Source organism: Anguilla anguilla, chromosome 19 (assembly GCF_013347855.1).
Source record: "Anguilla anguilla isolate fAngAng1 chromosome 19, fAngAng1.pri, whole genome shotgun sequence".
NCBI lineage: Eukaryota > Metazoa > Chordata > Actinopteri > Anguilliformes > Anguillidae > Anguilla > Anguilla anguilla.
In genome coordinates, this window is record NC_049219.1 from 7,298,436 (window position 1) to 7,325,117 (window position 26,682).

A 26,682-nucleotide genomic window follows, 5' to 3' on the forward strand; every position below is an offset into this window, starting at 1 on the left:
TGGATGGGGTTGTGTTGCTCTACCTTTCTCTTTAAAATGCCGCAAAGGTGTTCTATTGGATTCAAGTCAGGCGACATACTTGGCAGGGTCACAGTTATCACTTTTTTCTTCTTTAGAAACTCTTTCGTCATTTTGGCATTGTGCTTTGGATCGTTATCATGTTGGAATATTCCTCTTCTGCCAAGCTTCTGGAGACTGGGAGTCATCTTGTCGGCCAGTATTTTGGTATATCCACAGGCATTCATGGTGCCATCTATAAATGTCATCTCCCCAACACATTTTGCACTCATGCAGCCCCATATCATCGCACTCCCACCTCCGTGCTTCACTGTCGGGACTATGCATTCACTGTGGTAGTCCTGGCCAGGTTCACGCCAAACATGCAGGACCCCATCTGAGCCGAACAAATGTATCTTGGTCTCATCTGAGCAAAGAATGTGCTCCCAATATTTATCAGGCTTTTCGTGTTCTTTAGCAAAGTTTAATCTTGCAGTTTTGTGCCGAAGGGTTTTTTTCTTGGACGCCCATAGAGGTTGACGTTGTGCAATGTCCTTCGCACCGTCTGAGCTGTCACAGAAACTCCGATTTCCGTTGATAACCCCTGTGCCAAGTCTGAAGCAGTTGCCCGTCTGCTTTTCAGAGCTAGATTGTGCAAGCAGCGCACTGTCCGTGGCGTCATTTTAGGAGGACGGCCATTGCGGCTCTGATTAGTGGTACTATAGCTCGTTCTATACCTCCCGATTACTGCTGCAGCTGTGCTTCGACTGATTTTTAGTTGGTCACCGATCTTCCTGTATCCTTTTCCATCTTTGTGAAGTCTCACAATCAAATTTTTAAATTCCCCTGGCAATTATTTTCCATGTGGAGCCATGATGCAGACATGCAGATAGACACAGCCCATAGGTCCAAAACTGAGAACGTTCCGGTGTTCACAGGTCATTTTATAACCATGTTCATGCAATTAGGCTAATTGGAAATCGCACATGTACTCAGTTTTGTTTCAGTGATCACAGGTTTTCTAACTTGTGTGTCAGTGATCACAGGTGAATTCACTTTTGTTGCATTGAGTTTCTACTTTGAGGTCTGTATTTTCAATATAGTCTTTCTAAAGTATTTGTTTTTGGTTGTTCATATGAGGAAATACTCTACTTGTGAACTTAGAAATAATGCAATTATTGAGAGGTGATACAATTTTGAATCATTTGACATTTAAGTGATATTGCACAGGTGTGTACTCACTTCTGTTGTATACTGTATACCTGGTCTACATTAAATATAATATAAGCACAATCAGCAATAAACTGATTGACATTTCCTACATAGACCATGTAACCTTTGTGTAATTTTACTGATAGGCCGCAGTGCACTGAACAGGAAGTACACATTTCAAAAAAAGCAGGTGGTTTGTGTACACGTGCGTAAGCAGCGCATTAAGATAATTATATGAAAGAGCTGGTGGCTTGTTTTGTAATTTGATAGGACAGAGGGAACAATGGCTCCGCCCTAAACACGATGAGGGCAACGGGTTCGCAAGGGAGAGGGAATTAATTTTTATAAATTATTCACTTAGAATTTGTGGTGAGTTGCAGGGAATAATTTAAACATTGCGTGAATTATGAAAACCCTGCCAGTTTGGATTTTGGGACAGATCAGCAGGTGACTCTTATTGTTACATAATTTTAACATGGTAAATACAACTATTAGAACACATACAAAACTGTATTTCCTGAATGTGCTCGTAACTCCAGGTCAGTTGCAATCAATAGGAAGACGACTATACAGCAGATGGAGTGTTAATTCATTGAATGTAGTTTGCTTGTTCAAGGTAATATACATTTAAATACTATTTCTGTGTACACCTCTCATCACTGTTCCCAGTGTCTTTCATTTTGTTATTTAAATTGGAATACTTAGCGCTGTGAGCCAGGGGCCTAGTTTAATTGGTAACTAGTTACAACAGAGGGGCAGCACGGTGGTGAAGTGGGTAGCACTGTCGCCTCACAGCAAGAAGGTTTGTGGGTTCGAATCCCGGCTTGGGGCTTGTTTGTGTGGAGTTTGCATGTTCTCCCCGTGTCCGCGTGGGTTTCCTCCGGGTACTCCAGTTTCTCCCCACAGTCCAAAGACATGCAGGTAGGTCGATTGGAGACCTTAAATTGCCCATAGGTATGAGTGTCTGGTGTGTGTGCCCTGTGATAGATTGGCAGCCTGTCCAGGGTGTATTCCTGCCTCTTGCCCAATGCATGCTGGGATAGGCTCCAGCACCCCACTGGACCCTGCTCAGGATAAGTGGGTAATGGATAATGGATGGATGGATAGTTTACTTGTTTGCTTGTACTGGTATTGTTCGTGGCATATAACACTAGCTCGGTACGATGAAGAAGAGAGCTATTTGTATTATAAAATCAACATAAGCGGATCAATTGTCGTTCAGAAATGAGAATGAAAAGGTGTGGGATGACATTCGTGGACTGATTTTGATTTTAGGGTGGTACTAGGTTAAAGTTCGGCTGCCTGTGTCCCGTCTTCGATCCAACTGTAACAGTCTCAGCGGGCGGACGTGGATTAAACCAATTGAACACACAGGGGTGTTTGAGAAAATCTCAAACACCAACCGAATGATAAAATGAGATTATTTTGAAAATGACCGTTTGTTGCATGAATTACTCAAATATAAAAAAGCATAAGTAGGCATAAATACTTTCAAAGCACTTTAAGTTCATTGTGTGTGGCACATTACTACCGCTCGTACACCCCTAATACGGTGCGAGCATCATCTGTGTTGCAAAACTGCTGCTATCCTCGAGAAGCACCGGCGGAAAAATGATTCAGTGGTTCGAATGAAGCTACATCACATGTACATGTGCATATGCCGCAATTCCGTAACTTAAAATACTTTATTTTGGAAGAAGGGGGCTGGAGACTAATGTGAAAGGGCTTAAGATTCATATTTATCGCGGCTACAGGTACGTGTGTTCAGATGTTTTTTTTTATTCATTTGGCGACGCTATAGAAACGATGTGCAAACGTATGATGAAATAGGCTGCCGCACATGTATGAAAGGAACATGGGCGGGGAAATATTTAATTACATTCATTCTACGGTAGCCTATGTATGATATATTTAATACAATAGCAGTTTATCTACATATTCTTTTTTACAGTAATGTTTATTGTGTCATAAAACGAAGATTAAATATAACGTAGCGAATACGTGTAACCCGTATGTAGCCTATATTTGAAAACAAATATTTGATTGTTTCGGTGAGGTTCCATATCGTTAATAACACATCTCTGCATTTCTACAGCCACGGCCTATAAGTATGTGCTTCGGTCCTATTTTCCACAGTGACATTGAATGTTCTGTAATGAAAAAAAATTAATTGTACATGCACATGTACAATGCTTTCAACTTTACAGTGCGCAGTTGTCTAGTGACAAGCGCCTTTTTAATTGGGCTAATCTTGGCAGATGTAGGGATAAATCTAATAATCACATAAGCCGCGTAGGTGAAAGGGGTCGGTTGTATTATGTTTAATCAAAACGTCCTTTTTGGAAATTCAGATTCAGAATGTTAACTATTTGTGTTATTTGTTTTATTCGGATGTTGGTAACTCACAATTTTTGAAATGTACTGGTCCTACCTTAATTTCTATTAGGCCAGGCCTTTTTCCATGCTATGTCAGTCATGGCTTAAACGAAGGGATGAACTCAGACAAGACGGGTGCACCTGGGATGAGTTCAATTTACAGATAACCGAGACACCTTCCGCTTTGCAGATTTTGGAATGAAAAAAATTGTCAGAACGTATCCAGGAAATTTGGAAGCGGTCTCTGTCTACGTATAACCAAGGTTAAGATAGCCACGGGAATAAAGGGCCTTGTCGGAAAATGCTTCTTGTGAATTATAGTTACACCCTGCTTGATGAAATGTAGCAGCAAATTACATCACGCCAATGACAGCTTTCGTTTATCGTAAGTGCAAGTAATTCATACCATAATGTGGGTGGATTTAAAAGGATATAGCGACGCAGCAGCTCTACTGCAAAATCATTGTCGTGGAAACAAGACGACGCACTGGACGTCTTATAAATAAAACAGTCGACCCTGTTCTGGCGTGGAAACGTATACCCCGCCGGATAACCGCAGCCCGGAATCACCTTCTTGCACAGCCACGCGGTTGTAAATCCGATGGAGATGCAAAATAAATAAAAAGAGGACGGGCGCGGAGGCGGTCGCATCAGAGCAGACCCGAAAACCAGCCATGGAGCTTTAAGGTCTCAGACTGCACATGATCACAAACACGCTATTATGGAAGACGCTCCTTAAAGAGATCAGACCAAGACGCGTGCCAGTTTTCGTACCGCAGCTGCGAGACTGTGTGGGCATTTCCTTTGGTTATGGCACGTTTTAGACGTTTCTCTTTACACGTGCTTGTCACTGAGACGGTCGGAAAGGCGACACGAGGCTTTGTCATTCCGAAAGGCGTGTCGGAAAATGATTATTGTGCATGAATGTTACCTATACCCGGGTGCAGCATCACTCGTACAGCTCCAGGTGCGCGTGCACCCTGCGCCTGTAGCTGAGGTCTCCCGCGAGGAGTGTCACAGTAATTGGGGTGGGGCTGTAGAATCTTTAGTTGGCCACTTCTGCCAAGGTGGCACACACAAACACACACACCCTGTGTGTGTAATGGGGTTTCATCGTGTACCATGTGAATGTGGATGTGTATTTGGTGGAATATGTGCACATGCATTCATAATTTATGAATTTTGTGTCTTTGCAAAGTCACAAAATTCATAAATTAACCATGGTTTACTCTTGAGTTTAGTTTCGAAATGTTTTTGCACAGGAGCTGTCAGGCATTTGCCTGCTTTATTTTATTTTATTTAAATTTAAGGTTTATTGAAGCGTGGGACCTGCCTGAGACTGAATTGCCTATTAAACTTGGCCCTGCATTACAAAACATCAAAGGGAACCAAAAAAGTTCCATTACATTGGTCGAAACTACAAAGAAAATGGGATTTCAGTTTTCATGCAGTTTCCATGACGAAATCCACAGGTCGCCCTTGACTGTGTAAGTAAGGTAGCTGTGATGAAGATGTTGTACATCTGGTAACAAGTGTGCCTCCCAGCATCTTTTGTGCCGGCCTTGTTTGCTGGGCTGTTCTGGTTGAGTTTTTTCCTTAACGTTTTTGACGCTTGGCGGCTGACCGTTCTGCTGTCCGAAACGAAAGTTTGTTTGCCCGTGCTTTCATCTTGTTTTTCCTTTTCCTTTTCAGATGTTTTGTAATAATGAAGAGATAAACCCATCGCTGTAGCCGTTTTGTCTCGCTTGCCGAATTTGAACTTTGAACTGCGCCGGTGTTCCATCGCATCCTGTGCCTCCCCGCCCCCCCCCCCCCGACGCACCTCCCCCACCCACACCTGCCTAACATTTTCGCCCCCCCCCCGTCGCAGTTTGCTAAACCCAATGCCCAAGAACGACAAGGCCGCCACGAGAGAGCTCGACGATGAGGTCACGGAGTCCGTCAAGGACCTGCTTTCCAACGAGGACGCGTGCGACGACGCGTTCAAGAGGAGCTCGCTGACGGTCGCCGATGGCGACGGCGGGAAGGAGGAGCGGGACGCGGAGGAGGGCTCGGAGTTCGAGGAGGAGAGGCCGGCCTGGAACAGCAAGCTCCAGTACATCCTGGCCCAGGTGGGCTTCTCCGTGGGCCTGGGAAACGTGTGGAGGTTCCCCTACCTCTGCCAGAAGAACGGCGGAGGTGCGTCCCCCCCCCCCCACAGCCCCGCGAAACTCTCACCGCTAAATCTGCCCTCGCTAGCGGGGACCGCGTTAGCGTTAAACGCGCTGCGTCAGAGTTGGGTTTGAGGTAGAACGTTTTCCTGGGTACTGAAGAAAGTGTAGGGGGTGTGCCCCGGGGTGTCCTGGCTAAATCCCCAACCTGGCTCTCTCAGCCTGCCTCCTGATCATCCCCTGATTTCATTGGCTAAAAAGGGTTCTCTCCCTCTCCCAGCTCAACTGACGTGCGGTGAGCGCTCTGGCACAAAATGGCCGCCGTGCATCACCCAGGTAGGCGCTACACACTGGTGGTGGATGAGGACAGTTTCCTCCTCGGTACTGTGCTTTGAGCATCTGGAAAAGTGCGGTTTTTATGAGCGGGTGACCAGAATCCACTTCTGAATGGCAACTGCCGTTTTAAAAAGCCTTGTGAGGCTACGCTAAGATTTAGCGGGACCCCCGTCGAAAAGATTAAAATTCTTGTAATGGTTCAGTCAGGGTTTTTAACGCATGGCCATATCTGCCATTCAAACGTCGGACAATAAGTTCTTTGTGAGGACCGAAATCACGTTCATTCAAAATGGAGAACTGCCGTTCATTCTAAGTGCTTTTCAGAATCGCGACGGGCTTCTCGCAAAAGCAAGTACAATAAGGTTTCCCCCTCAGCAAAACCGAAACCGAACGGTTTCGATCCGTTACCGCGACGATGTTACTTCGGCCGGCTCGTTCTGCATTGCAGACTTCGAGAAACGCCGAGAAGGCGACGCCGACTCGATTGATTCTGGCACGGGGGGGGGGTGCTCGACCTCCGTGCCGACCGCAAAGGCCGACGCCCCTTTCGAAACGCGCCCTCAGAGCCGGCCGGGCGTTTTTCCGCGAGAATCGGCGGAGCGTCGAGCGCGGTTAGCGCGCGGTTAGCGTTAGCCGGACCTTAAAGAGATCTGCACGGGATGCTCTCTGTGGAGAAAAGGTGTAGCGATGTTTTTTGTTTCCCAGGCGGTGTGCGATCCGCTCCTTCGGCTCTGGCTTGTGCGCTGGCAGCCTGCGCTCTCCGGCAGCGTTCACTCATAACGAGAGAGAGCGTGTGTAAACAAACCGGAGAGTCTCGTAATAAGGTGCTACGATACGCCGTCTGGAGCGCGCAAGAGGTTGTGTAAACTGCTGCCTGTCTTCCACGCTCTCTGCATCTGCTAACGTCAGAATGCGAAGCTGGTCCTGCCCTTCCTTGATGTTATCAAAACATTATCAAAACAAACAGCACTGCTTACACAGCTGTGTGTGTGCGTGTGTTCCCATGCATGAGTCTGTGTTTGTGTACATGTGTGTATGTGTGTGTGTGTGTGTGTGATTACCCGTGTGTGTGTGTGTGTGTGTGAGTGTGTGTGTGTGAGATTGTCTGTGTGTGATTACCTGTGTGTGTGTGTGAGATTATTTGTGTGTGTGTGTGTGTGAATGTGTGTGCACGTGTGTGTGTGTGTGTGCATGTGTGTGTGAATGTGTGTGCACGTGTGTGTGTGTGCATGTGTGTGCGTGTGTGCGCGCGCGTGCGTGTGTGTGTGTGTGTGCATGTGTGTGCACGCGTGTGTGTGTGTGTGTGTGTGTGTGTCTCCATGAAACTCTAGGCCTCCATACACACAGTCACAGCCAGCCCTTACACCCGGGAGCCTGTCACTTTTTCCAGGCAGGTTTAAGTGGCACCCGCTGCTGTAACTGAACTAGGGCCAGCTCTGGGACGGGCCCGGTTTGGGCCACGCGAAGCCCCAGCCGCCACGCGGCGCCGAACGAGCGACCCCACCGGGCACGGCGCCCGATTCTTCCGCGGCACACGCCTGCCCGTGCGCGTGTTACACGCGTGTCAAACGAGGGCGTGGCGGTTAATGACATTGTGAGGACCTCTCTCATTTAGCAAACAGATGGACAGTAACGTAGAGGGGAGAAGCCATTTTAACCTGACTTCCGAGACCCCAACTCTTTCGGCTGCCCCGAGAGGAGGAAGAAACCTGGTGCCTATCCGTCGACGGAATGTTCAAAAACGCGTTTGTGATAATCGCCAACCGCCCACGCTGGAATTTCGCGAGTGCTCCCTCCTTCCTGTCGCGACGCGCGGTGGAGAAAGTTCCCGGGCTGGCCTCCGTTGGCGTTAGGCGAGTGGCTGATCAGGTCGCGCGGGTTCCTGAGGAATGCCGGTGCTCGCGGCGGCTTACGCGGGAGTCCGGAACATCGCCAATCAGGTTTACCGCCGCCGGGCCGACTGACAGGACCTGAACTGTTGGATTCGTGGATTCCCCTCACGGTAAAAGCCTGTGACGGTTTTAGGAACTCCGGTTGGCTTTGTTTGCGGTAGACGGTCTGTGGTCCGCGTCCCATGCTGATATCGGCCGTGGGAAGAGAGCGAATCATCTTCTCAGAACCTGTGGGGGGGGGAGGGGACTGGGGGGGGGGTTACTCAGCGTGTCAGAGTGAGGGAGGGACCACCTTCCGCTTCCCACTCACGGTCTCGGCACACACGGACAACAGCCGCGTTCGCGGTTAAACGAGTGGCGTCTTGCAGCGGCCGCGGCCGGGCGAGCCGCTCCGAGCCGTCAGACAGAGGCTTAAAAGAAGCCGCGCGGCTAATCCGGCAGAGTTTACACAACAGCCGTCTCTCCAGAAGCGCTTCTCGAAAAAACGTAGGTGGCCGAGTTTTTGTCTGTCAAGGAGTGGCACTTAAAAAAAAAACGGAGTGGGTGGGTTTCCGGGATTTCTTTCTGTTTGTTTTTCTCCAAAGCCTTTAAAAAAACGAGCCGGCCATGTTTTCCTTTTCCCCCTCCCGAACAGCACCACATGAGTCACAGTTTAGCGAGGCTAGGTCCAAGGCTGTGACTCAAGGCACTTTTGATGCCGCTCGTTGTCACATTTCCAATGCCGTGAAGCTGAAACCCGTTAGCATAGGCTAAGCGTCATTAGCCGTGACATCAGCAGCAGCTAATCGGATTGTCTTCGGTGTCAGAGTCAGGTTTGATCCAGTTAAAGTGCACCGGGCAGTTAGCCTAACAGTTAGCCCCCACCCAGGCGAGCTAACCGTTTTACTGCTTGGCTAACTTTAGACAAAAGCCTTCTGGGAGGACTCCCAAACAAAAGGGGACACTGTGCGTCGCATCGCGTCGCCCAGGCCTCCAGCGCTTCCTGCTCAATGGAAACTTCCTCAGAAATGATTACATGATCAATATTTAATATGCCTTGCGTGCCAACCGATACCATCTCCTTTTATGGAGGAGTTAGCCAATAGGAAAGGGCAGGATGGAAATAACAGGCTGGCTCTAAATAGTCGTTAATCTGCCTGCCAACGTGTGAGGTTGATGGATTCTCGCATGCCGTTGGCTGGCTAGGGTTCGAATGCTGCGCCTGCACAGATGCCGCCCTTGTGTGATGTAGCGTGATGTCACGTGACCTCTCTCCCCGGCAGGTGCTTACCTGGTGCCCTACCTGATCCTGCTGGTGCTGATCGGGATCCCGCTGTTCTTCCTGGAGCTGGCCGTGGGGCAGCGAATTCGGCGGGGCAGCATCGGGGTGTGGAACTACATCAGCCCCCGCCTGGGTGGGATCGGCTTCGCCAGCTGCGTGGTACGTGGGGGCACCCTGCGTTGGGGGCCCCGTCACATAAATCACTGTATTTGAGGGACCCTGTTAGAGAAATCACTGTATTAGAGGGGCCCTGTTAGAGAAATCACTGTATTAGAGGGGCCCTGTTAGAGAAATCACTGTATTAGAGGGGCCCTGTTAGAGAAATCACTGTATTAGAGGGGCCCTGTTAGAGAAATCACTGTATTAGAGGGACCCTGTTAGAGAAATCACTGTATTAGAGGGGCCCTGTTAGAGAAATCACTGTATTAGAGGGAACCTGTTAGAGAAATCACTGTATTTGAGGGACCCTGTTAGAGAAATCACTGTTTTAGAGGGGCCCTGTTAGAGAAATCACTGTATTAGAGGGATCCTGTTACAGAAATCACTGTATTAGAGGGGCCCTGTTAGATAAACCACTGTATTTGTGGGGTCCCGTCAGAGAAAGCACTGTGTTTGTTAGGGAAACTGTGTAAGAAAAGGACACCAACATAGAAGTCACTGTTAGATGGACTGTGTTTTATGAGTGCAACTACAGGGGTCACTGTGGGTGGATCCCAAATCTGATAATATGAATATTATCAGGAAACATTGACTGAAGTTACTCTGTTCAGGAGCTGTGACCGAGCTGGTCACTTGGTTAGCCACTGATAGCCTGACAGAATCAGGACAGTGATGAAAAAGCCATTCAACACCAGCTTCTCAGCATCTGCAAATCTTAATCTGAGTGGAAGCGCACAACAACACTTATGCATAGGAATAAGCGCTAGCTGGCTAGTCTAGGCTGTTCTCTTTCAGGTTTGACCTTTGTTCCCATGTGATTGTGTCGCTCTTGGACAAAGCCTTATATGTTTTGAGCACCAAATCAGTTTTCTATTGCTTTACCCCTCCCTCCTCTGTTTTGAATGAGAACACTCCTGGCTTTGTCAGCTTGTGAATTAATTCCATATATGAAAAAGGCTGCATATTGTGTGTTTGAGTGGTGCATGACGTAAAATGAATGCATTAGCCAGTTGAAAGCACACCTTCTTAAGCCTTTGTCCTGCTGTCCTGCTGCGTGCACCTGGCCTTGGTATTGCTTACTCTTGGCTTTTGGTGATATGATATGAGGGACAACTATTACATTTCTGAGTAGTCTAACTAGAATTTAGGTACATCAACCCACAGATGTGGTTTCCTGTTATCATGTGGGTTTGACTCTGCCGTGCCAGCATGCCAACTGTGGGTGCGAGACTCGCTGCGCTAACATGCTAACTGTGGGTCTGAGACCCACTGTGATAACACCTTAACTGGGGGTATTAGATGCACTGTGCTAACATGCTAACTGTGGGTATTAGATGCACTGTGCTAACATGCTAACTGGGTATGAGACCCGCTGTGATAACATGCTAACTGTGGGAGTGAGCCCTGCTGTGCTAGCATGCTAACTGTGGGAGTGAGCCCTGCTGCACTAGCATGCTAACTGTGGCAGCGAGCCCTGCTGCGCTAGCATGCTAACTGTGAGAGTAAGCCCCACTGCGCTAACATGCTAACCGTGGGTGTGAGACCCACTGTGCTAACATTGCTAACTCTGCATTTTTACTCCAGGTGTGCTTCTTTGTGGCCCTGTACTACAATGTCATCATTAGCTGGAGCCTCTTCTACTTCACCCAGTCATTCCAGCACCCTCTGCCCTGGCATGAGTGCCCCTTGGTCAAGAACCAGACGCTCACAAGTAAGCAACATCAGTAAGCACTAACAGCAGTGCACTATTAACATATCACTACAATTATCAATGTTATTATAATGGACTCTGCTTTTTTTTAGGGGTAATGGGTACTGAACGAGTTCACATAAATTATCTCAAAATCATATTGAGTTACGAGTGCTTGAGTGGGTGGGAGGGAGGGAGCGGGAGGGAGGGGGTATGCGGGGGGGGCGGGGGGGCGGAAGCGCCTGACCGCTGTTTTTTTTTTTTTTTTTTTTGGGGGGGTTCACTTTGCAGTCGTGGAGCCCGAGTGCGAGAAGAGCTCGGCCACCACCTTCTACTGGTACCGTGTGGCGCTGGACATCTCCGACTCCATCTCCCACGGCGGCGGGCTCAACTGGAGGATGACCCTCTGCCTGCTGGCCGCCTGGACCGTGGTGTGTCTGGCCATGATCAAGGGCATCCAGTCCTCGGGGAAGGTGAGCGGTGCAGTATGATGGCTAAGGAGTTGGTCTTGTAACCTAAAGGTCGCAGGTTCGATTCCCCGACACAAGACTCTGGATAAGAGCGTCTGCTAAATGCCTGTAATGTATTGTAATGTGAGTGCCCCCGCCCACGTTCGCACAGTCGAGGTGGACGTGTGCATTTGTACACCTGGATTATTCCAAAACCAGATGAAACGTGTGGAGGCTGGACCATTTGGTTCTACAGCCAGCTCAGGCTAACGTATCTCCGTGCCTGCTGTGTCCCTGAGAATTGCATTTTTTAGACTGAGCTGGTGAGAATACAGCTTCACAGGAAAAAAAACCTGAAATGAAAAGAAGCTTTTCCCTCCCTGTATTTAATGAGAAGTTCCTTTCATCTAAGACTGCGGGAAAAAAAAGTAAAGCGCTTGGGGTTATGGGTGGGTCTACGTCATGTGACTACGTGCTTATTCAAACTATGATGCCTAGTGCCCAGATCCATTACACCGAAGGGCAATGATATCTCTCTGGCCTGAGCCTTGAGTGAGACACTGTCATCAGCACTTATGTCAGTTAACAGTGCTGGGTACTGCAGTGCACCATCATGTGAGAAGCATTAGCCGGTCTCTGTGAGGTCACAGCTAAGGCCCTGCTGATTGGTCCAGTCCTTCCCGTATTCATGTACGGTGTGTCCGCACTCAGCCATATGCCAAAGCATGAAGTGCTAATGCACAGGTACACACACACACACACACGCACGCACGCACGCACACACGCATGGTCGATAGGCCACGGTCAAGAACACACAGTTCTGCACATCATTGGTAAAAGGCCCGGCTGGTCTGTGAGAGGACCGTCAACAGGAGGAGACTGTAGACTGTGTGTCGCTGAGTAAATCTGGAAGACAGGCGCCATGCGATTCCGAATTTACAAACAGCTGGTTTAAGGGGATCTGACTTTGAAAGGAATACAGATGTTTGTTTCTCTCGAGCGAGTGTGGTTTAGATCGTATTTAGGTAAGAGTTTGTGGCAGTCCAGAAACTGAAAGACAATGGTGATGCACCATTCAGGATGAAAACTGCCAATAAACTTTTTTGTATGACAATTTCTCTTCAGTACAAAATATTAGCTTTTTTTTAACTTTCTGCTTGACATTTTGAAATTTTCTTACTCCATTGGCAAATGTTTAAATAAGTATCACCTCTTTGGCAGTCTTTTTAGCTTATTTGGGGAAAAAAGAAATAAGATTTTTAGTTTGCATACGACTAAAATACTTGTTAAAGCTGATTGTATGGTTTTGCAGCGATAGCAGCTATTATTGTGCTCAGTTTTACCACAATGACATGTTCGTCATAATTCATCAAATTATGCATCAAATTTTAACACGTCAAAAATGAACACAAGTACATTTTTGACCTGTTGAAATTTTGGCACATTGACAGGCTCGTTCTATTTGTCTGAAGACGCAGTCGTCCCTTGTTGACACTGCAATTTCTGAGATTTTTGGCCCTGTTGGCTTACCGTACTGTTCAGTGCTTTAACGGGATGAGCCGCCCAGCAGCCCCACGCTAAGCCGGTCTGCCGTTTAGGTACGAGCGCCCTCCGTACGGGCCCCTCGTCTCAGCCGGTTCCCCGTGTTGCGGGCCGTTCATCCAGCAGGGGTGTGGTGGAGGCGGGGGCGGAGGCGGGGACATGACAGCTTTGATCTCTGTGATGCGGCGGATGTGGTTCCGTGCTTTGAAGCGCGCTGCGTTCACTTGTGGTCACGTCGCTGCAGGCACGATGCACGATGCGAGCCGCGGCACCGGACTCCTGTCCCTCCGCAAGTTGCCTCCGATGGGGGTGGCGCTGACGGGGACGCCGGGGGGGGGGGGGGGGCGGCAAGGGGGAAGGGGGGAAGAGTCTTGTTGGACACCTAAATTATTTATCTATCGGCCCTATATGGAGATATTGTCTTTGGACAGCTACGTTCTTTTTTGTCAGGTAAATTAGTCTTGGATTTCAAGCTGTTATTAAATATTTATGTTAAATTATAATCATAAAAGAGGAACTTTTTTTTCCAAAGAATGGCCCGAGGTATCTTTTAAGCAAACGTCACAGGTCTTTGTACTTCAGGTTTATACGCCAGCTGTCACATCAGGTCACGTGTGCTTGTGTGTGTGTGCGTTTGGTGTGTGAGTGTGCGCTACTACCACCTCTGAGTTTCTGAGTTTTAGCTATGTGGCAACAAGCTGCCACTGTTGCATCATCCACTTTGTGATGTCATAAAAGGGGGAATTCCCGCCCTTGGGGGTCTCCCCCCCCCCCCCCAATCACAATGCTGCGAATTCCACAGCTCTGTTAATGGGGGTTTGGGAAGACCTGTCAAGTGTATCGCCAGACAGACTCTGTCCGGGTCGCGTCTGTGTAACCACGGAGATAACCCCGTTACAAATTGTCAATAAAGAGCTTACCTGCTGTGTGTTGGGTACATATTTGGGTACATATAAAGCCTATAGACCAAGCCTAAAACACTATGATTTTTTTCCCCTCATAATTCAAGATTGTCTGTATCTGTTGTATCACATGTCATTAAGCTTTCCCAACAAACTGTTAAGAAACTATGGTTCTGAATTTACTGTTTCAGAATTGATGAAATTCTTAAAATATATTTTACTAAATTTATTTGACAGAGTAAAGTTTCCTAGCGTGCTCCTAATGGGCATGCTGTAAAGGCTTACCTAGTTTCAATGAAACCAAAAGGCCTTGGCGCTGTTGGCTATATCACTGACTAAAATGGTTTGCATAGTGTCATCATCATGAAGTAGGTGCAGGTCTGGTTTGATTCATAAAGACATTGTCAATGTATGCAAATGGACGTGCTTAAATAACCACCTGGATTCAAAGATAAATCCACTTTTTTTTACTTTTTACACCCAAAAAAAATAGGTCGTATGCTTGGAGAACTTGTTCACAGATTCTGAACGATTCAGTTATTGGACGGCTATGGAGAAACAGATCATAAAAAAGGAGTGAAATGAAAGAAAGAAAGAAATGAAGGAGAAGGCTTCAGAAAGAGGGGGTCAGGGAAGCAACTTCTGCTTTGATGGGAGTTTCGCCACAACTTTGATCTTTTTTATTTTTGTTTCGTTTTTGTTTTTTTGTCCCATCACTGCCTGAGGAATGTGTTTTTTGTTCCCAAGGTTTCGGGTGAGTGTTCCTCGTGCCGGAGAACGTGCAGTCCGCAGCTGTGCGTGCGTGTGTGAGTGTGTGTGCGTGTGTGAGTGTGTGTGCGTGTGTGCGTGTGTGTGTGTGTGTGTGAAACATTGGTCGGTACTGTAATCATGAACAGCATGGTTTGGGAAAGGGACGTCCCGGAACGAGACTGTGTTGAGGCTATAGTGAGTCTATAGTGAGACCATATAGACACCACTGGGTCTAACCTTCTCCTGCAGTGATCCAACACTCAGTCCTTAATAGAGCCTTTACTCATTTTAAATCATGTCTCCAGAGCAGTGAGGTCAAACTCTGCACCATGGATCTCAATCTCCAGTCCTGGAGGGCTAAATTGGAGAGCCGCAGTGTCTGCAGGTTTTAACTCCAGTCCTGGGGGGCCGCAGTGTCTGCAGGTTTAACTCCAGTCCTGGAGGGCCGCAGTGTCTGCAGGTTTAACTCCAGTCCTGGAGGGCCGCAGCGTCTGCAGGTTTAACTCCAGTACTGGAGGGCTGCAGTATCTGCAGGTTTAACTCCTGTCCTGGAGGGCCGCAGTGTCTGCTGGTTTAACTCCAGTCCTGGGGGGCCGCAGCGTCTGCAGGTTTAACTCCAGTACTGGAGGGCCACTGTGTTTAGAAAATATTTCCTAGAAAGGATCTTCAGTGTTACTCTGCAGTGCTCTGGCAAAGCTGTGAAAATGGCCTTGGTAGCAAAACTGAGATATCAGACCGTGAGACTCGTCTTCGTTTACGTCACACTTCTGCTTGGATTTATGCAAAGGTGACACGGTGACCTCCAGCACTCTAAGATACTGTGAGGACATTCACCTGTTAAAGCTAAAACATAATGGCTAGACTGCAAATGGACAAATTATGAATGGTGACGTCTTAGTTTACAGTAATTGTACAAAATACAGCTTGGGCCGGCCTGAGAAAGATTTAAAACTTAACTTGTAAACTGATCACAGCAGGCGTCTAACTGCACTTGTAGTAAAAATCAACAAGCAGGCTGAGCTAAATGCTGTATCGGTCAAATAATCCCTGGGATTTTTTTAATGCCATTGCAGTCACATGACCCACGGGAGTAAACACTTGATCTGAAGCACCAGCTTTGTCTCAAAATTGAGGCTAGCGAACAAAAGCATCAGGAAATTGCAGCATTTTGTGAGCGTTTTAATACAGATCTAGGGCAGATTTGATTAATGAATCTTTACTTCACCGATATTCCCTGAGTAGGGGCACAGAGAATGAAGCATATGTATACTGTATCTGTGGACACGGTTGATTGAAGTGAAAACAGCTCTGGAGATTAAATTGCATTCACAAGAACTACCTGTGCCTTTTTTGTCTCGATATTTCAGCTAAGGAATTCATTGCCTGGTGGAGGAGCATAATTTATCTGCTCTGTCTCGAGCTCACCGGCCACTGCTGAGCTAGACGTTGGAGCAGAGGACTCTGGGTAATGCCCCCAGTGCGAGAGAGGGAAAGGGGCGGTCCCGTTTGCCCTGAGGGGCGCGGTCTCCGCGTGTGGGCCAGAGACGGCCAGTCTGCGTCGTTTAAAAAAAGCCAGACTCCCGCGGCAGGGAAAATCAGCCTCCACATGTGTGGGCCAATTTAGCCTCAGGCAGAGCGGAGAATGTTACAAGTGCTACCCTGTGTGGCTACGCCGCAGAGAGCCTCGCATTCCCCTGTAATTATACCTGCAAGGCTTCCTTAACTCTGGGGGTTGGTGCAGTCTAGGGTATCCCCCGTTGCAGGAAAGTAGAACTTTTTTTTTTTGCACAAACGGAGACATTCGACGAGGTCTACATGCAGAAGAGAAAAAAAAAAAACAGCCTTGGTCTCAGCGGTAATCCCGGCGCTCGCCAGCTAAGTGCGGAGAATTTAAAGTCGATGCGCGTAGTTTGAACGTTCGACCTCTCCCCCGGATCGCCCGAGAGTTTTTGTCTCTTTGTCCCAGAATTCTCCATCTGCTGGGAGACCACCCCACAGACCGCAGTCAGACGGCTACACTTTCACCAGGCTGCCAATCATCTGTCATCTCACATTGGTGACTCGAAGCATTAAATGCGTTTGCGAGTGAGCATTTGTCATCCCATAGCTGTTTGGATATTCCTTCATCAAAAAAATTATGTGCGTTTAATCTGTTTGGGTTTCTTTAGGATACAGGTTTTAAGGGACTCGAAAACTTTTTTTTTATTGTATTACTATGGGAATTTTTCATTGTGGCCATTGTGGGTAAAGTTTGTTAGATAATGGTTTTTGGTTCCAGACGGTTTGCTTGTTATGTTTTTGTGTTAGAACACAGCTGTGGTAGGGCTCAGTCTGGGAGAGAGAGGGAATTAGGTCTAGGATATCAGTCTGGGGTCGCCGTGACTACTGGTTAAGTAAGCACACGCACCTGGGCTGCATTACCCAATCAGCACAAAGGTTTTAATAGTGGGCTTCTGTTCTTAGGAGGGTGGAGAGCACAGGAAAAAAGACATCACAGGAGAAGACCAGAGAGAAAAAAAGAGAGAGAATGGGGTGGGAGAGAGAGAGGGAAAAGTGAGAGAGAGGTAGAGGGAGGGAGAGAAAGAGAGAAAGGAGGGTGGGCAGTGTTTCCTGTGGAATTGATCTCTTGGTGTGGTGGTGGGTGTCTGAAGGGGGGGGGTGTAGCAAAGGCAAAAAAGTTTAAGACTATGAAAACATAACCTCTTGAGACTTCTTAAAGGTTTTTTTAAAATATCTAAATCTATCTTTTAGCTCTGACAAGGAATAGCAGTTTGCATGTACTTTAAAACCATAAAAGGTTTGTTAACCCTTGTATTGTTTGTAAATATTGAAGCAAAATAGGCCTGTATTTTGAGTTATGGTGGGGTGAGAACAATTAAAATAGCACATTGTCCATCTAGAAGTTCTATCTTCAAGAATAGAGGACGTTGGGGTGGGAGAGAGAAAAAGTGAGAGAGGGAGGGAGAGAGAGACACAAAGATCCTTAAAGGTTGAGTGTTTTAATTGCTGAAAAGCATTCCTTTGGTCTAGGTGGCTTTGTTGCACTTTGTCACGTGGGTTTATTTTACAGCCGAGATCTCGTGAGGAGGTTTATTTTTACGTTACCACCTGCTTCCACTGCACGCGCACTCCCTGAGTAAAACAAATACATCGATTATGTTAGTGTATCTGGCAGGATTGTTTTTGTATGATTAGGTGTGATTCCAGTGCTAGTTTGTACTTGGTAGGATTCTTGCTTGCTGAACAAGCTTACTCTACAGGGTTGGAGTCCTGATCGATGTGGTCACTTCTGGCACTACGATCCTTACTTCACTCTAGTGTTTCTTTTGCGCCTCTACATCATGAAACCTATGCACTTGTTGTACGTCGCTCTGGATAAGAGCGTCTGCTAAATGCCTATAATGTAACATCCGAACTGGCTCGGCCCCACCTTCTCTGTGTGTACTCATCCTGTCCCTCTCGGGAGCATCACACATTATGTGACCAGCCGTGAGAACAGACCAGGAAGTAGACTCTCCAGATTCGGAGTGCAGCCCTGCAGTCTTTATCCTGGAGCTCACATGGCTTTAGTGATTACACAATACTCAGGCCTGTACAGGGACAGGTATTTGGGAAATAAACCCACACTGGAGTTTTTCTTTGCCAGCGTTTGCACACGGTCCTGCTGTTGTGTGTTTTCGCAGGTGATGTACTTCAGCTCTCTCTTTCCCTACGTGGTTCTGATCTGCTTCCTGGTGAGGGCCCTGCTCCTGACCGGGTCCGTCGATGGCATCCGCCACATGTTCACTCCCAAGGTAAGAGGCGGCTCAGAGCCAATCGGTGTGGACTCTGCTGTGAGCAGGGCACTGTGGGAACTGGAGTCCCCCAGGGAACAGTGTTAGGACCTCTACTCCTCTGTACTTTCATACATTGCCTTAAAGAATTAATTCGCAAAATCTTATATTTTCTAATGCTGGGATGCATAGAAAAACTATCGCGTATTAATGAAATGGTTCCAGGCATCAACCTTAAACAAATGACCACTTACAAGAATGTAGTCTTGAAAGAAACAATGACGAAAGACAAGTATTTCCAGGCTCGGCTGATTTCATTGAGGATTTTTCATTTTTGAAAGGGATTAACACAGAGGACGACAGAACATATTTCAGCAAAAGGTCTGTCCGTGGAAAAACAAACAAGGGGGCGGGGGGATGGGTGGGAATTAGTTCAAAGTCAATTCTACCCTGGAGAAGTGCTTGTCTACACGGGAAGTGATGCGCTGGAATTATTTGTTTTGTCATTGAAGCCACAGTAGCAGTGAGCAAACACAGCTGCTTGTTGGCATTCCAGAAATGACACGTTTGCAAGGAGCCCGCATCCTCTTCACTTACGCATGAGATTCAAATCCCTAGCTACGCTAGTCTCTCTGAATAGACGAGTGTGTAGTTAAAATTAACGACGTAATGAAGGGCTTTTTGGGAGTTTGGGATGGAGGGGGCGGGGGGGGGGGGGGTTCCCAGGTGTGTGTAGGACAGGAGCAGAGGGAGGCCTCTCTAAGCTCTCAGAGGAGACAGACAGAGTCTCCCACGGCAACCCGCCGCTCTGCGGCAAATTAACGAAGCCGCCGTGCTCTGCGGTAGTCGCGGGAGACGAGCGCCGCCCCGTCGCGCACCTAGCCTTTGAGCCGCGAGGCCGCGTAGGGCGCCCGAGGCGACGCCGTCTGTTGTTAGCGCCGTGTCTGGACGTAGGTCAGTAAACTAAAAGTAAGCTAAAAGTGGAATCACATAATTGAAATGTCATCGTCAGGACGTAGGTGCAGGTCTGGTTTGATTCATTTGAATCTCATGCTTAAGTGAAGAGGATGCGGGCTCCCTGCAAACGTGTCGTTTCTGGAATGACAACAAGCAGCTGTGTTTGCTCACTGCTACTGCGGCTTCAATGACAAAACAAATAATTCCAGCGCATCACTTCCCGTGTAGACAAGCACTTCATCAGGGTAGAACTGACTTTGAACTAATTCCCACCCATCCCCCCGCTCCTTGTTTGTTTTTCCACAGACAGACCTTTTGCTGAAATATGGGCATCTAATTAACCACCTGGGTTTAAAGATAAATCCACTTTTTTTATTTCACCAAATAAATAGGTTGTATGCTTGGAGATCTTGTTCAGATGACATCATTGAGCGCACGCACACACACACACACACACACACACACACATGCATGTTCGGTTCATTATGTTCGGTGTACATAATACTAACACTAACACTGATGTTCTCCAAAGCTGTACATTGCTCTGGAATAAAAGCGTCTGTGAAGTGACTGTAATGAATATGCTTATTCCATCATCGGTAGAGCTCAGATATTGTATTATATTCATCTGTGCAGCCCCGCATAACAAAAAAGAAACCCATCAGATTAAGACTCTGATGAAAGCAAACTGTAGCAGCGTCCTGAAGAACTACAGATGTCCCCACAACGTTGCTGCCGTGCCGTGGCAGTGTTAGAACATTGACGAAACGTTTTACTGACATTGCGAGGACATTTCATGTCAGCTGGATGGTTACCTGTGCGTTGGCAGCTGGAGATCATGCTGGAGCCCAAGGTGTGGCGGGAGGCGGCGACGCAGGTGTTCTTCGCCCTGGGCCTGGGCTTCGGCGGGGTCATCGCCTTCTCCAGCTACAACAAGCAGGACAACAACTGCCACTTCGACGCCGTGCTGGTCTCCCTCATCAACTTCTTCACCTCCGTGCTCGCCACGCTGGTGGTGTTCGCCGTGCTCGGCTTCAAGGCCAACATCATGAACGAGAAGTGCGTCGCGCTGTAAGTCCCGCCCCCTCCTCACCGACGGAACGCAAAGAGCAGGCCCGCGTGGCAGGCTCACGAGGTCGCCGCCCTGCTGTTCGCTATCGTGATTACAACCTAGTGAAATGCACTTAGCCACGCTAGACGCGAGTATCATACCTAGCGTACTGATGGTAAATGGACTGGTATGGTAATGGTAAATACTGAAAACCGAGTTTTCGCGATACGCTTGGGTTTCTTGTGAAATGTCCGCACAGCCTAGCTTTAAATCCCTGATCAGTGTTCGAGTTGAATTTTGCTGCACTTTATCACAAAGATTCGAATTGGAGCTAAATTTTAAGACTCGGGAGTCAAGTTTTTCTAGCTTCCAACATCTTGTGCTCGTTTGTCTTGCAAACTTGATATTGCATCAAGTGTCAAGTTTAACATGTACAGGATAGAATGAAAACACTATGTCCCATACAAGCACGAAACTTTAGAAATAAAGTAATTATTAATGGTAGCAATTTTAAATCATTATTTTTATGATTAAAGATTGTCCTCATTGTAAAATGAGGTGTGGCTTAATCATGGAGGTGAGAGTTCAGAAATGGTCTAACACTCTTTGATGTTTCTGTTCAAGCAAGAAGCCAGTTACCCGGGATATACGTTCTGTTGTCTATTCCTATTACTTTCTATTGTCTTTCATCCTTGAAAGACAACAATATAATGTCTACTTGGCTGCACAAGACACCGACCTCAGCAAGTTCAAGAGCAATAGGAATATCGAAACACTGGCCAACGTTGACTGCCGTTAAACAAACAAGTGATAAACGACTAATAAATATAGCAAATTTGTCGCCATGCACACACACAGTCGATGGTATATTCCTGATTGTGAGAGACGACCTCAGCGTTTACACGGGCATCAGGAGGATCATCTGCGCGTACGTGTCTTGTGTGTTCGTCCGCTCCCTCCAGAAACACGAAGAAGATCGTGGGCTACCTCGGCAACGAGATCAGCCGCGACCTCATCCCCAAGCACATCGACTTCGGCCACGTGACCCCGGAGGACTACAAGCAGATCACGGAGATCATCCGCGACGTGAAGGAGAGCGACTACGCGCAGCTGGGGCTGGAGCCGTGCCTCATCGAGAATGAATTAAACCAGGTACAGGTTCCCCTCGACGTTGCTTTCAGTAGTAATGATGATAAGCGGCGTTCTAGAGCCGGGCTTTTCCAGACTTTTTCCGGATATGCCGAAATCCATTTTAGACTGATTACAAATGGAACAAAAACGTTCCTTTCGTTTCTCTTCAGTGGTGTTTTTTTTTTTTTAAGGTTTTATATTAATTCTCTTTGCTGAAGAACTATTTTTACTGCAACTGCTTCTGAGGGCAAATCACTTCCGTTTGACTTCACACTGTATGAATAATTGAGAACGGACTGGCTCGCGGGAAGGCACAGCGCGGGTTGGAGAAAAGCGCCGACGGCTCGCGCTAAGAGTTCAAACACGACGGCGGCGAAAGTTAGCCGCTTTATAGCTTAAAATGCAGCAGCGCGCTCGGCGATATCTGCTCTCGCCCGGAGCCGTCGAAGTTTTAGCGCCTCGACCCTCTGTTGTGCAGACCGGATACGTTTTAGATAAAGAGGGCCACATCTGCTCTCACTGACGGAGCGTATTATTTGTGACTTGTTTGTACTAGCGAAACGATTCAACGTTTGCTTGCTTGTACTACTAAGTAAACATGAAATATCAAAACATTGCTTGCACATTAAAATTTACGAGACCTTTTATGGCATCAGAGGCCTGGACTACATATGGTTTTTTTGTCATTTGATTATCTCTTTAAGATCACAAATATGTGATTAGTATGTTCTTAACTGAACACGCGTGTTCATTCTAATGCTGATGTCACAGTCACTACTGGTGATTGTAAGCAATGTAGTTCTAGAACACTGACATGGAATTTTGGAGAAAAAAAAATTCTAAAAACATGCTCTTCAAATGGTCATGGATACGTCAGTAAACAGCTGTGCCAGTCAGTGAGCGAAAGGCTAGCAGGAATATCCATATTCCACGGAGCTCTGATGGATACACTGCTACTGCTAATATTGTACCACAAACATGTAATGCAGAGTAATGTAATATAATGGTATATAACACAGTGTAATGTAATTTAATGTAAGGCAGTGTAATGTAATGTAATGCAGAGTAATGTAATATAATGGTATATAACACAGTGTAATGTAAGTTAATGTAAGGCAGTGTAATGTAATGTAATGCAGAGTAATGTAATGTAATATAATGTATTGCAGTTTAATGTAATGGTATGTAATGCAGAGTAATGTAATGTAATGGTATGTAAGGCAGTGTAATGTAATGTAATGCTGAGTAATGTAATGTAATATAATGTATTGCAGTGTAACGTGGTGTAATGTAACACTACGTAACGTAGCGCGTTTGCCGTTTCTGCAGGCGGTGCAGGGCACCGGGTTGGCGTTCATCGCCTTCACCGAGGCCATGACCCACTTCCCGGCCTCGCCCGTCTGGTCGGTCTTGTTCTTCCTCATGCTGATGAACCTGGGCCTGGGCAGCATGTTCGGCACCATCGAGGGCATCATCACGCCCCTCGTGGACACCTTCAAAGTGCGCAAGGAGTTCCTCACAGGTGGGGCGGGGCCTCGCCACTCCGACCCGCGCGGCAGCGCTGCGATTGGTCCACCGATTCGCATGCAGCTTTTCCTTTTTCCCATTCAAACAATCAGTTCATTTCTGTCTCAGTTTTGTTTTACTTAACTACTTATGCAAAGTTTAAAGTGCGTTCACCATTTTTCAAATAGGAGTTCATTGTACAGTAAGCCATTGGTCCACAGTTCTTGAATGATTAAGATGGCTAAATTGTGGGTGTGTGCGTACGGTTTCCTGTGGGCGAGAACCAACGTGCCCCCGACAGCTGAAGCCCACCGCCCAACCTGGCAGGTTTTTGGGTTGCATCCCGAGCCCGTGGTGACGCTCCGGCTGCCTGCCTGTTCTGAATAACCGGACCGCGCAGGTGTTCAGTCGGGCTGGGCCCCGAGCCGCCCCGATTTGAATAATCACTTAATGTCCCTGGAAAACCGCCAAACTGGTTTTCAGGTTGCCAGTGGTTCCAGGGAGCTGGAAAAGATTTGGCACAGCAGCCCAAAAATGCGAAATTTGCAGTTTAACCGGAGGGGAATAGGCGTTGGCCAAGTTTCTCACGGCTGCGTTCGCCACCAAACGATCCTCGCGTTCGCTATTTAAGCCCGTTCACCAAAGCTGAAGGATCCCATTATATAAAGGCATGCTGCTTACCGACGGAGAAAAATCTATTTGATTACTGGGCGTTCGTGGGAATGGCGCCGTGTGATCAGCAAACCGGATCTGGGTCACTGCTGCAGACGGTGCGGAAGCCGCCATTACACTGATGAAGTCTCCGTGCTTGCCTGTTTTGATACGTGAGAATGACCGTTTGCTACCCTACGGCGCCCTCTTGTGGTGTGAGGTTGATAGTACATTAAGGCACTGGGAGTGGCTGAGGATGTTTGTGCATTGGTGTGTTGGGGTTGGGGGGGGCACAGCTGTATTTTACAAGTCATAGGCAAAAGTGTTAATGCCTTAGATCTCAAACACTATACCTCCAGGGCCACAGCTTCTGCAGGGTTTGTGATTCCCTTTCAATCAGCAGCAAACTTAGGCCCTGGAAACTATTTATGTGAACCGTGTGACTTGAGTTAATCGCAACGTGCCCGTGTCCTTCCCCTCCTGGCCACAGTGGGGTGCTGTCTCCTGGCCTTCAGCATCGGCCTGATCTTCGTGCAGCGCTCGGGGAACTACTTTGTGGCCATGTTCGACGACTACTCGGCCACGCTGCCCCTGCTCATCGTGGTGGTCCTGGAGAACGTGGCCGTGGCCTGGGTCTACGGCATCGACAAGTACGCGCCCGCCGCCCGCCGCTCGCCGCTAACTCACCAGCAACTGCTCATCTCCAATAGCCGGGTGTTTGGTTTAGAGCGCACCGCGCGCCTGTTAGTCTGTAGAGCAGGGGCTGCCCAATCCTGTTCCTGGAGATCTATCGTCCTGCAGGTTTTCACTCCAACCCTAACAAAGCACACCTCATTCAACAGTTGGAGATCTTGTTGAGCTGCTAATTAATAAGAGTCAGGTGTACCAAATTAGGGTTGAAATGAAAACCTACAGGATGGTAGATCTCCAGGAGCAGGGTTGGTTACCACTGGTCTGGGGTGTAGGATAAATGTAAGATTTCCATTTGGGAACTGACATGTTCCATGTAACTTCAAATTGAAGCTTAATTGAAATGCACTAGATGTAGATACTAAGTGTTAGTATTTGTAAATGTTTTATAAAATATTTGAAGATCTGGTGCAGCCCAGGAGTTAATGGAGTTAAAATTCAGTGAATTAAGGAAAATCAGTGAAAGCTAGTACCCATAGTTTTTCCACCGTTGATACTGAGGTGACCTTTGAAAGTTTTACAAGCCAAATATCGCACTGTGCCATTGAAGTTCCTCGATTACAATGAAATGTAGCTCTGAGCCCAGATAGGCGCGCGTTGTCAGGGAAACATTTTGTGGGTCGAGCGGCACGGCGACATTTTTCGCGAGCACAATACGAGCCACATAATTCACTGTTGCCAAGCAACGCATTTCATGCGCAAGTAGCTTCTTTGAATCGCGCCGCGCCGAAACGCGAAAAGAACAGTGCCAACTTCGAGAAGAGGGGCGGTCCTTCAGGAGTCTCGCTTGCTTTTTTTTTTGGCAGGTTTTTCGAAGACCTGAAAGACATGCTGGGGTTCTCTCCGTTTCGGTTCTACTACTACATGTGGAAGTACATCACCCCGCTGGTTCTGCTGGTCCTGCTGGCCGCCAGCTTCATCCAACTGGGGATGACGCCGCCCAGTTACAGCGCCTGGATCGAGGACCTGGTACGGAATGACCGGGCCTTCCCGTTTGCTTTAGAACTCTCTTTAGACTACCAAAGATTCCATAGAACATTCTGTAGACTTCCAAGGATTCCATGGAACGTTCTGTAGACTTCCAATGATTCCAAAGAATATTCTGTAGACTTCCAAAGATTCGAAAGAACATTCTGTAGACTTCCAAAGATTACACAAATAAAATGCCCCAATGTCGCTGAAGTGTTCATTTTAGGACAGGATGAACTTCAACTTGCATGATACCTTGCAGGACCTAAGGTATCATGCAATTGGAAATCTGTCCTGGCTGTGTCTATTTAGTTACAGGTACCTTCCAAAAACTTCAAACTGTGTTAGTTCCTCATTGCCATAAGAAATACCTGTAAAATGACAGAGCTGTTCGTCTACCAATTAATTTTCTTATAGAGCAATCCTAGCAAGTTGTTACTGAGCTCTCAATCGTACTGTGGTTTACGATAGGTGGAGTTGTAATATATATACACTTAAGGAATTAAATTTACTACAATATATTGTAAATATGTAGACTTTTTAGAAAAATATAAATACATTTCACAGCGATATATTTTTTTGTAACAAATATATCTGAGTATCTTAAAGAGCCATTGGTACATTTCCTTCAAATGTATTTTATTGAAATGCAATGCAGTACATTCCGTATATATTTCATAGTATATTGTATAAGAGTACATGGTGTCAGTGCTTAGCGGCTAGCGCTAACCCCGCTGCGCGTGTCTCCGCAGGCTCAGGAGAAGGCCCTCAGGTACCCCGGCTGGGGCCTGGCCATGTGCATCACGCTGGTCGTCGTGGCGATTCTCCCGGTGCCCGTGGTCTTCGCGCTGCGCTTCTTCAACCTGCTGGACGAGGGCGCCGGCGGGCTCGCGGCCGTCTCCTACAAGAAGGGCCGCATGATCGCGGAGGACGCCAGCCCGGAGGACGACGACGACGCCAGCCTCATCGGCGGGAAGTCGGCCAGCCAGGCGCCCTCCCCGGCGCCCCCCGGGAAGAGCATCTACCGGAAGCAGAGCGGGACGGGCGAGCCGGACACCGCGCCCAACGGCCGCTACGGCATCGGCTACCTGATGGCCGACGCCCCCGACACGCCCGACGTCTAGGGCCCGCCCGGACCCGGATTCGGGTCAAAAGCCGGACCGCCTGCGGCACCCGGCGGCGTGATCACGAACAGCCCCAGGAGCTGTCGGACCAAGAGGGGGTGGGGGTGTGGGGGG

At 47.7% G+C, this 26,682-nt stretch overlaps 1 protein-coding gene across 1 annotated transcript; it reads left to right on the plus strand.

Moving 5' to 3' along the window:
- Nucleotides 1-2,764: 2,764 nt before the first annotated feature.
- On the plus strand, nucleotides 2,765-26,674 carry LOC118219107 (sodium-dependent neutral amino acid transporter B(0)AT2-like). Its single transcript, XM_035402008.1, has 12 exons — nucleotides 2,765-2,963; nucleotides 5,456-5,763; nucleotides 9,226-9,383; nucleotides 10,968-11,094; nucleotides 11,365-11,546; nucleotides 18,400-18,510; nucleotides 20,276-20,517; nucleotides 21,460-21,649; nucleotides 22,958-23,150; nucleotides 24,276-24,435; nucleotides 25,282-25,444; nucleotides 26,197-26,674. Exons 2-12 carry the CDS (start codon nucleotides 5,469-5,471, stop codon nucleotides 26,566-26,568), a joined length of 2,193 nt encoding a protein of 730 aa, XP_035257899.1. The 5' UTR covers nucleotides 2,765-2,963; nucleotides 5,456-5,468; the 3' UTR covers nucleotides 26,569-26,674.
- Nucleotides 26,675-26,682: the final 8 nt, after the last annotated feature.

Excerpts from the sequence above, each read along its gene's own strand:
- LOC118219107 (XM_035402008.1), top strand. The coding sequence starts at position 5,469 with ATGCCCAAGAACGACAAGGCCGCCACGAGAGAGCTCGACGATGAGGTC. Across the intron at positions 21,650-22,957 it reads TCGAGAATGAATTAAACCAG|GCGGTGCAGGGCACCGGGTT; the intron begins GTACAGGTTCCC and ends CCGTTTCTGCAG. Across the intron at positions 23,151-24,275 it reads GCGCAAGGAGTTCCTCACAG|TGGGGTGCTGTCTCCTGGCC; the intron begins GTGGGGCGGGGC and ends TCCTGGCCACAG.